The sequence below is a fragment of the Lytechinus pictus genome, chromosome 10 (assembly GCF_037042905.1).
Source record: "Lytechinus pictus isolate F3 Inbred chromosome 10, Lp3.0, whole genome shotgun sequence".
In the NCBI taxonomy this organism is placed as follows: domain Eukaryota; kingdom Metazoa; phylum Echinodermata; class Echinoidea; order Temnopleuroida; family Toxopneustidae; genus Lytechinus; species Lytechinus pictus.
Window position 1 is genome coordinate 16194915 of NC_087254.1, and position 15284 is coordinate 16210198.

The 15284-nt window shown below is 37.7% G+C and overlaps 1 protein-coding gene across 2 annotated transcripts; it reads left to right on the plus strand.

Moving 5' to 3' along the window:
- The first annotated feature begins 1719 nt into the window (after positions 1-1719).
- Positions 1720-15072, plus strand: LOC129269892 (UDP-GlcNAc:betaGal beta-1,3-N-acetylglucosaminyltransferase-like protein 1). Of its 2 annotated transcripts, none has more exons than XM_064105423.1 (11): positions 1720-1761; positions 4443-4539; positions 5281-5345; positions 5669-5734; positions 6023-6118; positions 6590-6685; positions 8077-8201; positions 9925-10060; positions 11058-11126; positions 12351-12425; positions 12806-15072. In XM_064105423.1, the coding sequence occupies exons 1-11, from the start codon at positions 1741-1743 to the stop codon at positions 12884-12886; spliced, it is 927 nt and encodes a 308-aa protein (XP_063961493.1). In that variant the 5' UTR covers positions 1720-1740; the 3' UTR covers positions 12887-15072. The 2 variants fall into 2 exon arrangements, with proteins under 2 accessions (XP_063961493.1, XP_063961494.1); XM_064105424.1 differs by lacking the exon at positions 1720-1761 and having other exon boundaries at positions 4449-4539; positions 12806-12914; positions 13163-14278.
- Positions 15073-15284: the final 212 nt, after the last annotated feature.

Here is a 15284-nt window from a genome sequence, read left to right on the forward strand (position 1 = left end):
AGATTTCAGCCAGACATCGGCCGATTATCAATCAATGTCTGTTCGGATATTAGTCACTAACCAACGGATATCCGAACGGTATGCATTGATTTTTGACCGATGTGATTGACAATCAGGCGGACAATGCTTGGTGGTAAGAGATGCATCGGGGGCTTTTTATATTCGCATCATTTAGCATGTGCAATTGATTTCTGTAGTATACTCGATCAGTAATCGTTCAGCATCCGGTTATCGCACAAGCACTGTAGGATTAATCAGGATTATTATCAGATGTTCTAGTCAAAGTCCGGATGTTGATCGCTGCCTCTCCAGCCCAAAATAATTTTGGTTGTATGAACGCGACCTCCTCACGATGGCATTTGTTTCTGTGATGTGTTACTATTTGGCCGGTGAGGACTGTTGTATAAAAATATCGCTCACCCCACCGTCTACTCTCAATGTCCTGCCACTGGATGGCGTAGGTGACTTAATATCTCGTCTGTTAGTCTGTTGGTCTGTTACAAAATTGTCCATTTTTTTTGTTCAACCTGCTCTCATTTCTTTATTTCATACTTGGTACATAAACGATCCTTGGGTAATACCAAATACAAGCCCATGAGAATCCCAGGGGGGTCACTCTCACACATCTGCTACGCACCCGCGTCCAGAAAAAGCATCGAAAAGGGTCCCGTTTCAGGCACTCGGGCGTCGTCGACGTCTTTGGCAAAAAAGGGTTGCATTTCAGGACCATTCGCTGGTGTAGGGGTAGCCTTTTCTCTCTCTCTTCATGCCATTTAGGGTTGCAAATATGAATAGATCTACGCCATTTAGGGTTGCAAATTTGAGAAGATTCAGGAGCAGATCTCAGCCATAAACACCATGAAGGCCGTGATTTTAAGGGATACACAATCCTCGCACACGCCGGCCAGCGCATCACTTATGAGAAACCCTTACAGTATAGTTTCTATAGTCTTACACCTGGCTCTATACTAGGCAGCATGCCTAGGGTTTAGGCTTATAGTCTACCATTTTGTTTGATTCATACTGGGGGATTTCTATATTGATTTTTTTTTTATTATCAATTAAAAAAAAAAAAAGAAGATACAGGTTTAATTTATGTCCCAGGGGGGCCACTTACATTGGCGAGTGGATACCATGCGCGACCAAAAAAACACGTAAAAAGGATGTCTTTTTCAAGATACATGTAGGGCATGTTACGTACGTAACGTAATAAGGGTGTCAAAAACACAAAAATAATGAAAAAAGGCTATTTATTTTCGCAAGGACAGCTACGTATTTAGGTTCAAATTTGCGAGGGTGTAAAAAATTAAGACTAAAATGTTTTATAAAGGATGCACTTTTTGCCCCAATAGTCAACACTGTTTAGAGTACAATTTGCGCGAGATGTGGGAGGTGGGGCTGTACTAAACCCAATGATGTAGGTAAAGGTTAAAACCAACGACCGCCGTGACATAACAATAAAAATATCGCTGTACTTGTTTAGGGGGTCAATTCAGGGAATACTTGGCAAGAGTATTGTTTTGTTTCCAATACTTCTTAAGGGTAGGGTTTCACACGCCAATACTTGTTAAGGGGTGCATTTTCAGAATATGGAAAATACGTGTTAAGGGTGCTTTTCAAGACCCCATGGTCGCGCATGGTATCCACTCGTCAATGAAAGTGGCCCCCCCGGGATTTATGTACATGTATGTATATTTTTTAACACATTAGCAGGTATGGATTCCATTCTTTCAAGTTTTGATGAAATTGGTAAAACGAATGGTAAGTGATGCATCAGTCATTCAAGGCAAGCAACATTTTCACTGCATTCATTAATTTAGGCTAAAAGAGGGCTATTCAAAGTGGCTAAGAGAGGTGTCATTGAGAGTAAAATATGCTGGCCTTACTTGCAATAACTTTTAAAAAATGCCAGGAATTTATACCTGTTGTATGTAACATCAATTTAACATCATTAATCAGTATGGTATCAAATTAATCGATTTCGATATGTTTATACCACTTATACCCTGTTAACGCCACTAAGGGTGGCTTTTCTCATGAGTTACGCCATTTAGGGTTGCAAATTTAGTTAATGTAGTTTACTCCGTTAAGGGTGCATTTCTGAAGGTTGTCGGACATGGGTGGGTAGCAGTCCATTTGGAGAGTGACCACTCCGGAATGAGAATGATGGGGCCAATGGTAATTTAGGAGTCAAATGATGTGAGGTTATGTTCATCTGTTTATTAAGTTTTTATTCAACATACTCACATTTCCTTGCGCATCAATTTTCATCACACTTGGCTCAACAAATCCTTGGGTAATACCACATGTGTGTTCGTGAGGATGATGTGTCATTGGGTCATCTAGGGGTCAAAATGTAAAGTTTCTGTTAAATTACTTGTCCTAATTTCCTTATTTCTGCATCAATTGTGTTCACACATGGTACATATGATCCATGGGTAATACCACTTGTGTGTCTTTGAGGATGATGGGAATAATGGCCATCTAGGGGTCTAAGGTCAAATGATATGTGGTAATGTCCATCCTTTTTGTCTCGCCCACCAGAGGTGAAGGCGAGACTTAGGGATCCAAATGTCGTCCGTCCGTCACAAACCTAATGACACATAACTCGACAACCGCAAGTCGCTTTTCAACCAAACTTGGATGGTAGATGGACTTTGGGGACCTGCATGTTATGCTGCAGTGGGAGGTCACATGGTAAGGTTAAAGGTCATTTTCAGGTCAACGTTAAAGTTTACATGCAAGACTCTCTTATGACACCTAACTCCGCAACCGTAAGTCACTTTTCAACAAAACTTATATGGTAGATGGACTTGGGGGACCTGCATGTTATGCTGCAGTCAGAGGTCACATGGTAAGGTCAAAGGTCATTTTCAGGTCAACATTAAAGTTTACATGCAAGACTCTCTTATGACACCTAACTCCACAACCGTAAGTCACTTTTCAACGAAACTTGGATGGTAGATGGACTTGGGGGACCTGCATGTTATGCTGCAGTCGGAGGTCACATGGTAAGGTCAAAGGTCATTTTCAGGTCAACGTTAAAGTTTACATGCAAGACTCTCTTCTGACACCTAACTCCGCAACCTTAAGTCACTTTTCAACCAAACTTGGATGGTTGATCGACTTGGGGGACCTGCATGTTATGCTGCAGTCAGAGGTCACATGGTTAGGTCAAAGGTCATTTTCAATTCAATGTTAAAGTTTACATGCAAGACTCTCTTATGACACCTAACTCCGTAACCGTAAGTCACTTTTCAACAAAACTTGGATGGTAGATGCACTTACGTAACCTGCATGTTATGCTGCAGTCGGAGGTCACATGGTAAGGTCAAAGGTCATTTTCAGGTCAACATTAAAGTTTACGTGCAAGGCTCTTATGACAAGTGTTATTCCATCCCAGTCATTTCACAATGAAGTTTCGATACAATTCTGTTGCGTGCCCTCGCAAATCACGATATTTCTGGTTATATTCATCAGTGGGCGAGACACAAAATCGCTTCTGCCTTGTTAAAGTGATGTTGAAAGGCAATGGATAAATACAGTCACTGTACATGTAGTTGAGTTGAAATGTCCGTGAAGACAAAGTTGATGATGATAAACAGGCGACTTCAGAAATCCATGGGCTGAAGAATGTTCTCTAGAACAGGTTGATAATCTTGATGAGAACTGAGAATTCCTGTCTCAAAATAAATTCAAACAGAAGTTAATGTTGTATTCCAGTTGGAGATACATGTAAACTATTCTATAACTGCCAGCTTTATATATTAATTAGCACTACACTGGAAGCTTCTAGTATTGTCTTTAAAAAGAACATTTTGCTTCTTTCTAGAACAGTCCAATTCTCCATGTTCTAGAAGACTCTTGAATGACCTCAATGTAAACAACAGCTAATCCTATTGTCTGCCAAGATCATTGTACATTACAAAAATACTAATCATTATTCTGTCCCATGCCTACATACCAAAGTTTTACTGAGATATTCTGGAATATTCTTTAATCACATGCAATGAATATCCTTAGAGAAAAAATAAGTAAATTGATGAATTTAATTTCTCTTACAATTCTTCTAATATGTAACATAAGAAATATCTTTATCGTTTGTTCCTTTTTTACTCTCAAAATATACTGACCCTGGGTAACATCTCGAAATGTGAGTGTATACTTAATTAGAAGAAAATGGTTGTTCAACTTCTTCATAAGCTTGAATAAACTTCCATATTGCATGGTATTTCATGGTTAAATGTTATTTTGCTTTATCAAGAAAATCTAAAATTTAAGAGAAAATGGCACAAAGTAAGGTTTTCATTGCAAGTTGCTACTCCTTGTCAAGGCATGTATATTGTTGAATTTAAATTCCATTGATAGTATTGTAAAATGTTGGTCCAGTGTTGGATTTCATTCATGTTATTTCTGAAAAATCATTCCAATCCTGTTTTCAGGACATGACAGCGTCCATTCTTGAAGGCTTCAAATCTAAAATGGAGAAAGCTGGCATCTCCATGTTGATAAATGGTCACAATGGCACACCTGTTGGAGGTAAGGCTAGATGTTTTATAAAGACAGCTAACTATTATGCCTCTTATGACATTTATTTGAAATTGCCAATGTCTAGCTCAATTACTTGTAAACTTTAGTTTTGTAGTGGGTGTTACATAAAGCAATGGTACGTTATCATCAGCGACTTTATGATAGACTGGTGATCCTTTCTTAGGAGTTAAACCCACACCAATGACAATTTGATGTATATCATATACCAGAAGAAAGGATCACCAGTCATTCGTTAAGTCACTCATAAGTTACCAACAGCTTTGTGGAACTCCCACCAGGTATAACACTAAGCTTTGCAAATATTCATTACATGTAGTTCCTGGTCAGTGTTTTGAATAAAGAGTGCGTATAACAATGAATTTGATTTGGCATTGCCATTTAATAATTGATTGCCAACCTATAATTTGTAGAGCCCATTACTCCATACTTTCACTTATCTGTTTAAGATGAACAGACACTTTTTTATGTAGTCTTGCTTGTTCACTTTTATCCTTGTGACTCATGTAAAAATTCTATGTAAGATTACTGACATTTCTTATTTAACATGAAACTGCATATCCATTTATTTTCTTCATTTTGAGACATGCATGTATTACCCCCTCCCCCCAAAAAAAAGATCTGAGAGATTTCGCATAATTTTATGCATACATGTATATAGATCTTATTCAATTTTCATCATGAAAGAGAGCTTTTGGAATGCCTCAATATTTCCCCATTTGTTTTTTTCAGTGGGTGCAGCCAGAAATCGGGCCATTGGAGCAAGCAGTGGACAATTCTTATGCTTTCTTGATGCAGTGAGTATATTGGTTTGTGAGTTAAAGCTTCTTTTTTTTCCATGTATGACTGACACATATCTATGTTATTCATGATTACCACAGAAGTGATAATAATTTATAATCATATATTGTTGTGGGAAACTTTAAAAATAGAAAGCCGTTGAATTTGATAGGCAATATTGAATTCTGATTAGTGTAATCTGATTGTGTGTCAGTGTGTCAAACAAAATGTGTGTTCAACAATGTTCTTGATTGGCAATTTTCATTCAGTGATGATTACAAACATCTGTATTATGGAATGGTGGTTTGATTCTCTTTTTGTGATAATTCTTCTCCTGTAGGATGATGTAATGGACAGCAGAAGAATTGAGATGCAGTTAGCAGCAGCTGTCTCAAGACCAAGTGCTGTAAGTGGCTTATGGTTTATTTATACATTATGAATATTACAAAAAAAAAATGTTAATACTACAAAGCCAAACTCAATTCGTTTCTTACCTGCCAACATTAGAAATGTGAAGTACATACTTGTAGAAACATTTCACAGATCTTTTCGGGGTCCAAGGGCGGTACTGCGGTAGGGGTTTCTGAGGGCAGCACCCCCTGAAGCTGAAGGGTTTTAAGAAATCTCTTTTATCTTTCATTGTAAAATGAATGGATCTCATTTCTTTGCTGGTACATGTAACTCCTTTTTTCAGATAGTTAGTTGTCAGTTCAGACGTCTCCCTGTGGACTCTACCCCACGATTCACAGATTGGTGCAATAGACTTGAACAAGAACAGTTGTACACTCAGGTATGCGGTGTTTTATTGGTAAAATGCCATTTGGTCTTCACCCGCTTGGTCTACTTTCCCTTTGCTCTAATCCTACTTTACTTTGTCTAAGACCAATAATTCATCCTCTAATCATGTGATATACTTGCCATTTAGCCTCCTAACCGTTCTGTATAATTTCCAGTTAGGCTATAGTATCTTGTCTAATATCAACTTTGTTTTTTTGGATACATGAAGTGTTTATGAAAAAAAAATTGTTTGACAAAGTGAAAAATAATAAGTAGACAGTACTTAAGTACTACTATACTACTACTACTACTTTTTCTACTGCTACTACTGCTATGACTGCTACTAATGCTGCTGCTACTTCTGTCAAGTACTATTACTATTTCTATGGCTACTATTTCTACTACTTTTACTAGTGCCCCAAAACTTTCTTAGTAGTTGCTGCTGTTATGATTATTATTTTTTTTTCTATAATTTGTTTTTCAGGCCTACACATCACACGGTCCAACGGTTGCCATGCCAACATGGTTCTGCTCAAGAGAAGTCTTTGACAAAATTGGAAAGTTTGATGAGAGTGGAAAGGTTAGTTCTGAAACTTTATAGATGATCTTTAATAGGGGATGCGAACTGACCTATGACTGTATGCTATAAATAGCTAGTCTTGAAACATACATTTTGAAATTATAACCTATTGATAATTAATACAGACAATTAATTAGCCAATAATTATACTTGTATCTATAGAAAAAGGTAAATGTTTTGAGTGGAACAGTACTTGTTTTTCTACTTGGTAACATAGTTATTGTGGGACCAATTCATTGAGTAGTGTATTAGTGTGTTGTCATTCAAGTGAGATACATGTAGTATAAGACTACACTGCTTAAGATATTGCATTATGGGTAATAAACCTGGCCAGACTTAGTAGTCAAGGACTTGAGGTGGGGCTATTATGGCTGATGGTTTGTATTCCATTTAAAATTCAAATCTGCTTTGTGTGAATAAGCAGAATATCTAAAGTATCATTACCTTATTTTAGATCCAATGTGGATGAAAAAGAGAATAGTATGAAACCAATTGTTACACTGAAAACTGTCACAAACAGATGTAGACTCAGAATGTCATATTTTGCTTGTTTTCACATAACAGTTTTTTGGACATCTTGGTCCTTGATCAAATGATAGAGCAGTCAATGTTACACACTCACTATTTCTTTTGTATTTAAGATTGTGGAAGTATCGTGTTGTAGCGAGCCAGACTCTAGCCTTGTAATCGAAGGATAATGTGTTTGAATCCTATCACAGCCTAGCATCCCTTGGCAAGGTGTCAATCCACTGACACTTTGCTGGTGGGATAGTCTATGCAGTATACCTTGCAATTGAGTCTTGGAACTCTTGTTGGAGTGCTCCCGGGGAGTGGAGAAAGTGCATGCATTTTGTGCAGGAATAACATTATAAGATGCAGAGCTTCCAAGTCTCCCAGATCCTGGATTGCGATCCAATCTCCTGTTCTCCCGACCCCATGCCAAAATCTCCCGGATAATCAGGATTTTTAGCTGTTCAATTGTAAAATTCATACAAACTACTGTTTTACGAGTCTAGCATGTTCAACTCCCTTACACCCACGTGGAACCTCCTTATCACATTTTCATTTTACCCAGTAACTTTTACCAGTTTTTGTATAGTTGTACATTGATTTCCAAAAATTTTGATGGTTAAGACAGCTGTCAGTTACTATCAAATATTGTTTCTTAATGTGTTTTGCTACCCAAAACTCCCATCCATGGGACAACATTCCGCCGCTCCCTCACAAAATCATACCTCCACGAAATCTACTGGAATGTATAATTCCAATGTTGGCAGCTCTGGGTATAGACATGGAATACCCATAAAGCACTCTGGCTGCTCTGTAAGATGCAGCATATTTCATTTTTTGTGAATTTAACAATAATTATTAATACCCTTTTATGTACACAGGGTACACCGGAAGATCTGATCTTCTTCATGGCACATTTGAAAGGTGGAGGGGAGCTCTACAGAGTGAATGAAATCCTGATGATGTATAGGTATCATCCTGGAGCTACTACTCACTCCGTTCTCAGGTTAGACATCGAATGGATGGATGGATGAATAATTGAACAAATGAACAAATGAAACAACAAACGAATGATTCCATGAATGAATGAATGAACGAACGATCAAATGAAAGAACGAACAAACGATCGCATGAATGAATGAATGAACGATAGCATGAAAGAACGAACTAACAATCGCATGAATGAGTGAATGAATGAATGAACGATCGCATGAATTAATACATCTCTTATGTCTCTTGTCTTACAGCATCTGGAATCACATCAAAATTCCCATAATAAAATAATGAATAAATGAATGGATGAGATAATGAACAAATGAGTGAAGGGTTTGTTAGGTATAGCAGAGCTTCCAAGTCTCCCGGATCCTGCGGGAGAATACTGGATTGCGATCCGATCTCCCGTTTTCCCGACCCCATGCCAAAATCTCCCGGATAATAAGGATTTTTAGCTGTTAAATTGTAAAATTCATACAAACGACTGTTTTACGAGTCTAGCATGTTCAACTCCCTAACACCCACGTGGAACCTCCTTATCACATTTTCATTTTACCCAGTAACTTTTACCAGTTTTTGTATAATCGTACGTTGATTTCCAATGTAAATGAAGATAATTTTACTGAACGACTGGTGACTTAGTCTAACAAGCCATTTTATTTCCGGGTTCTGCAACGTGTGTGATGGAAACACTTCAGCGGCACTCCATGCACATGCCCCCCGATGCGCCCCAGCGCGGGCCTGCCTGGTCTCCGGTCGGCCGCGCTGCGCCAGGGGGCTACGAGAAGGGAAGTCCACAAGCACTGCGAGGCATTTTTCGTAAGCTTTTGTGTGCTTTATTCGAGCTGAAACTGGATCAACGATGGGATTAAGAAGTGGATTACTATTACACCCCGACTTTCAGGAATAATTTTATTGACAATCCTGAAGAACAGAAGAAAAGTGGAGATTTTTTCGCCTACGGTACTTTCACTTGGGTTGATCGGATTCGAACATTTTCTCTTTCGTGAGTGAGCTAGCCTGGCCTGGCGCTGGCTGGCTGAGCTGTGCGAAGCACGCCCCGTCACGACGTATCCACACTACAAGTACAATCGCATCGTCAGTGACCATGGAGATTATGGAGATGGAGTCATCCAAGACCAAGACGACAAAATATTTTTTCGAAGTATAAAGATAATTTTCAAGCGGAATGGGACTGTGTGACAATTTTCACAGGAATCCCTCACTTTAAACAGGCCACATATAATTATAAGTCTTTACAGGGCCAGGCAAGCTCATTTACCAATACCATGTTTACCACTACTGCAGCCCCTTCCCCCTCTGGATAAAGGTATTTTCATGTTGAATGCATTCTTTTATGAATTATTTTTAAAAAATACTGTATTGCCTGAAGTATATATTTAGTCAATGACAATTCATGAAATCTCTCTTATGTGCATTTATCTATCTGCAAAAAGTTTTGATGCCTGATGGTTTAGACAGCTGTCAGTTACTATCAAATGTTGTTTCTTAATGTGTTTTGCTACCCAAAACTCCCATCCTTGGGACAACGTTCCGCCGCTCCCTCACAAAATCATACCTCCGCGAAATCTACTGGATTCTATCTTCCCAATGTTGGCAGCTCTGGGTATAGACATGGAATACCCATAAAGCACTCTGGCTGCTCTGTACACGTAGATGCATGCCATCAAGAACTTCCTCTACAGCAAACATAATTTTTTTTCTTTCACTCACAGGGAGACGATCTGGGAGATCCAAGTATCTTCCTTTGAAGAGCAAGTTCTTTGTGGCTGGAATCAATTCACCATCTGGAATGCTGGTAAACAGGGTCGAAGGTTCTACAGAACGCTCAAGGATGAGAACAAACAAAAGGTACTATTAAGAATAATAAGTAAAACATTTTCTTTTAATGTCAACCTGAGCAGGTGGAGTTGTATATTTTCAACCTTTCAGTTTGCACCTTGTTCTTTAATCATGAGCTTATGGTTTCCACCGATAGTTGGTAGTTATGCTAGTGTACAGTTAACACATCTGTTTGAATAATACCTTAGTGCGCTGTGCATATAGAATTGTGACATTGCTCCTGTGACATTTGCTTTGGTCTAAATATCTCAGAGAGCATAGGGTTAGAGTTAGGATTGTAAATAGTTTTGGGTTTAAAAAAATGTAAAGATAAGGATTAGGGTTTATTTAGTTTTGGAGGTTAAGATTTATGTTTGGCATAATGTGCAGATTTTCCATCAGAGCAATTGTCACCGAAGCAAATGCCATGGAACCTTAATATTATGGAATACATGATACTTTAGCAGGCATGCACTTAGGACCTCTTATCTTGAAGGTTGACAACAATATCCACTCTGCTTGTATTAGCATCATTGCTTGGCACCTGTATGAATGCATGATTTCATTCCTTAATGTCAATAAACGTGGGTTAGTGGATGCAGTTGCAAATTTTTCTTCAATTTTATTTTTTTTACTTAAGTTTCAAAACCACAAACAACATACAATAACCGATTTCTATTTTGAGTCCCATTGAGTGTTTCATAAAGCTAATCGTAAGTTACGAGCAACTTTGTGAATGACTGGTGACCCTCTCTTGTAAAAAATTTACAGCAGACTTTCATTGTTGAGTCAGTTGGTAGGAAAGCGTCATTAGCCATTGGTAAGGTCGCTTGTAAATTACGAACAGCTTTATGAAACACTCACCTGGGCCTGCAACACAAAGCTTAGCGCTTGATCGTATTGCTGAATTTTTATGCTTATTTACATTGATTATTATATGCAATCAAGTGATCAAATTCGCAGTAATTGCCCTTACCCCCTCCCTACCTCATAGTTTCTTCTTTTCTTGTATATTTTTTTATTTCAGGTGATTGCATTTTGTGATGTTGATGAAAAGAAGATTGAGAAAGGAGTCTATATCTATGAAGAGAGCAAGGTGAGAGATTGTTACTACTGTCTTGTCAACAGGTGAAAAAAATTACACACGGGGGCTCGGAAGGATTTTGCCCCCGAAATGTTAAAAAAGGCCTGAAAAAAAAAACCAGTGCCCTGGAAAATCCCCATTCATTGCAATGTTAAAGCTTAACCAATATTGCAGACTTATTCAGTAGGATGTGAAAAGGAGCCCACCAAAAAAATTATATATATTTTTTGCCTCCTTGTCATTGAATGCTCCATCAGACTAGGGCTATCTGAAGTAACAATAAATAACTGACATTGTAAATTCATAAACAATTACAGTACATAATAATAAAAAATAACTTTAATTAAGACTAATACATTTGTTATTTGTATGTATAGAATACTTTGATAGAATGCTTTGATATTGTTGTGAATATTATTTAGAAAGCGTATTGTGACAAATATATAAACACAGAAATGTACAAAGTTTAAGTTAATTCGAGAGCTGTTTATGTACTATCTTTGATCACTGTAATCTTTTCTAATAAATTGCATTGTGTATTAGCTTTGTGATGATTACATTTTCTCTATATTTTAACTCGGCTCTCATATCTGGGTAAACATTTAAAGGGGAATCCAGCCTTGGCCATAAAATGTTGTGTTGGGATGGAGAAAAATAAATAAAAAAGAATGGTGAAAGTTTGAAAGAAATCGCACAAGCAATAAGAAAGTTATAGCTGCTTTAAAATTGAGTTCATTAATAGTATGTAGATTTCAAATTGGCAACTGGGTAAGTAAATTATGACAAGGGGCAAGGACAACTTTCCCATAGGCCATGTACTTTATTATCAGTGATTTGTGGTTTTCTCCTAAGTACCCATTCCCCTGGGGCAGTGATCTAAATATAACCCAGGTAGTATATTGTTTAATGTCCTCATGAAAGAAAAATATAATTTGAAAGAAAACTTTTGGGAAAAATGACATTTTAGCCATAATATGTATTTGAGTACAAGGAAGAGTAGTCCTTGCCTTACATCACTATGACATCCCATATGCGGCCAATTTGAAGTCTCCATGAGTATAGTGATTACCAATAGTTACAACTTTTAAAGATTCATAACTTTCGTGTTGTTTGTCCAATATTGTTCAAACTTTCACCTATCAACTTGTCTGATTTTTCTTTTTCTTATAAAAACAAGTTTTTATTTGGGTTGGATTCCCCTTTAAGGTTTTCATCATATTCTTGTTTTTATTGTAGAAGTCACCAAAACCCAGGGTTTCAATTGTACACTTCTCTGATGCGATACCACCTTTCATCATATGCATGAAACAGGTATATATGTCATGTCTAAAGTAATTGATCCTAATTTATTTCAAAATTAAAAACCTAGCTAAGTCACTTAGTCCAGGATTTTTAGTGTATGAGATGAAAAGCATAATTATGTACAAAAATTTGCATAGTCAATGACTTTGTAACATACAATTAGAGCCTTTTTTAGAATACCGGCCACTATCTTAGAGGAATATTGAGGCAGGGGCAATTGCTGGAGGATCAAATATCGGGTCACTTCTGCAGTGTTTGCTTTCTGAAGTATTTATGCCCCAAACAATACAGTGTTGTAGTTGTCATTTCAGCTAAATTTGCATTTACTTCATGCAGTATTAGCAATTATGTAATAATGCTTCCATGTTTTACTTTTCATCCTGCTCTAGGATCTTACAGGAGGTGACTTTGAGAAAAACCTAGGATCATTGAATCTTCAAGAGGGCAAAGACTACTACTTCTGCAGTTGATGGAGTCTACTACTCTGGAGTTGACAAGGTCTACTTCTCTGGAGTTGACAAGGTCTGCTACTTTTGCAGTTGACATGATCTACTACTCCTGCAGTTGACAAGGTTCACTACTTCTGCCATTGACAGTCTACTACTTCTGCCGCTGACGAGGTCTAGTTGGATTGGATTGGATTGATGAAGTTTATTACATCTGCAGTCGACAACGTCTACTACTTCTGCAGATGACAAGGTCTACTTATGCAGTTGACAAGGCCTAATTCTTTTGCAGTTGACAAGCTCTACTACTCGTACAATTGAATAGGTATGCTACTTCTGCAGTTGACAAAGTCTACTCCTGAAGTCAACAAGATCTACTTCTGCAGTTTACGTGGTCTACTACTCCTGCAATTGACAAGGTTCACTAATTCTGCCGTTGACAGTCTACTACTCCTGAAGTCAACAAGGTCTACTACTTCTGCAGTAGACAAAATCTACCACTTTTGAAGTTGACAAGATTCACTTCAGCAGTTACCAAGGTCGGCTACTTCTGCAGTTGCCAAGGTTGGCTACTTCTGCAGTTGACAAGGTCTGCTACTTTTACAGATAACAAGATCCACAACTTGTGCAGTTGCCAAGGTTGACCCCGTGCGAGGTATTGTTAGGTATCTATATAGCCTAATCTTTTATTGTAAAAGCTTCATTAACCGGTTTTCCTCTTTCAGTATAGGATATCTTGTCAGGATTTCTATAAACAGTATTCCTTGATGAATTGCTGTCAATCAGCATATGCTCTCTCCAGCTTGTCTGTTATTGTGGTAGGGCCAGGAATTTTACATGGTGCCAGCTTTTTAATTCACTAATATGATGGTCCCATCTTCCCCTTCAACTTCATATGCTACCTGTAAAATCAAACAGAGTGGTATTTTAAAAACGTTTCGGAAATTATACATATATTTTCAATACCATATGCCCCTAACGTGCTCTCATAGAATGTTAAATTGATATATACATGCACTATATTTTTTGGAAATGAGGGCCGAACACATTTCATAAATATCAATTTTTTCTAAGATTGCAAGAAATGCATCAATCACAATATAAAGAAAAACAACATCAATGCAATCAAATATACACAACCTCCTTTGATACTCGAACCTTTCTGACAGGAGAAGGTTGCTTGTTGTTGCCCTTTGATTTTAGTCCTCTTCCTTTCTTTCTTAAATTTGTTGCGGAGAGATTCACCCCAACTGTCCTGTAAACACATGACATAAAAGTGTGTATATATTACACATATGTTACTTTATTTTACCATGGTAGCAGGTCATGTGACGAATATTGTTCATGGGGAAAAATAAAAGAAAACTCATGGTCATTATATGATAATGTATGATGTTTTTAGAGGGAGATAACTACACACTTCTACATTGGTTAATAAGATTATCCCACTATATACTTATATCCACTTTAATTAACAGTTACTTCCTTTTTTCAATTGTGTGTTTTGTTGAAACCACAATTATCATGATACATGTATGTACATGAAATTGGATACAATTCGACATTTGAGGTATATGAATAGCCTAATATTTCATTGTAAAAACGTCATTACCTGGTTTTTCTTCTTAAGAATAAAGTGAATGTTGGTATGGAAGCGATATTTCCAAAAGAGAGCCCTCCATAGCACTAGAGTCTATACCTACGCTGTACTTTTGAGAAAGAGCTTCTCTAGCTTGCAAGCTCCCGGAGCTCGGAGAGAATGCATTGCGAAACATACCGAACCGGAACGTCTCCACACAAATCGCAACCTTTTGTGGATGTGCGGTCATGCGTGACCCACCTCGGTGAGCTCTCGCTTGCACGCATTCGGAGGTTAATTTTGGTCGGCTTGGCGGATCTAATGGCGCCTGGGCACAATAGCTAATTTGGCCCTTCTTGGCCTTTTCGTGCAGGCATTCCACAGTCATCTTCTGATCCTTCTTCTTCAAAGCCGTCTGGCATACAAACATGTCTCATCGATGTACTATCCCTTTTTCTTACTAGTGCTTGGTCTACCTGCTGAATCCATGGAATGGAATGGTATTATTATTGTTATTTATTTGGCATTTCAAAATACATAAATTACAGTACAATATAAATTACATAAACAATAGGATATACGTGACATAATACAAAGGACCTGGAGTAGAGATGAACAGGCTGCCTGGGTTTGGAAAAGGTTAACCAAATTACCATGACCCACAGGTCTTCCTTCCCACACCCCTTTACCTCCATCCAGGTCAGAATAAGAATATAAAAAGAAACATATGAATTAAAAGTATACAACTGAAACTGGCAACAGTTAATTTGTAGAAACAAATGTAACATAGATCCATCAGCAATTATCATTTCAATTGATTCATTGCAATATAAATAAAAGAAA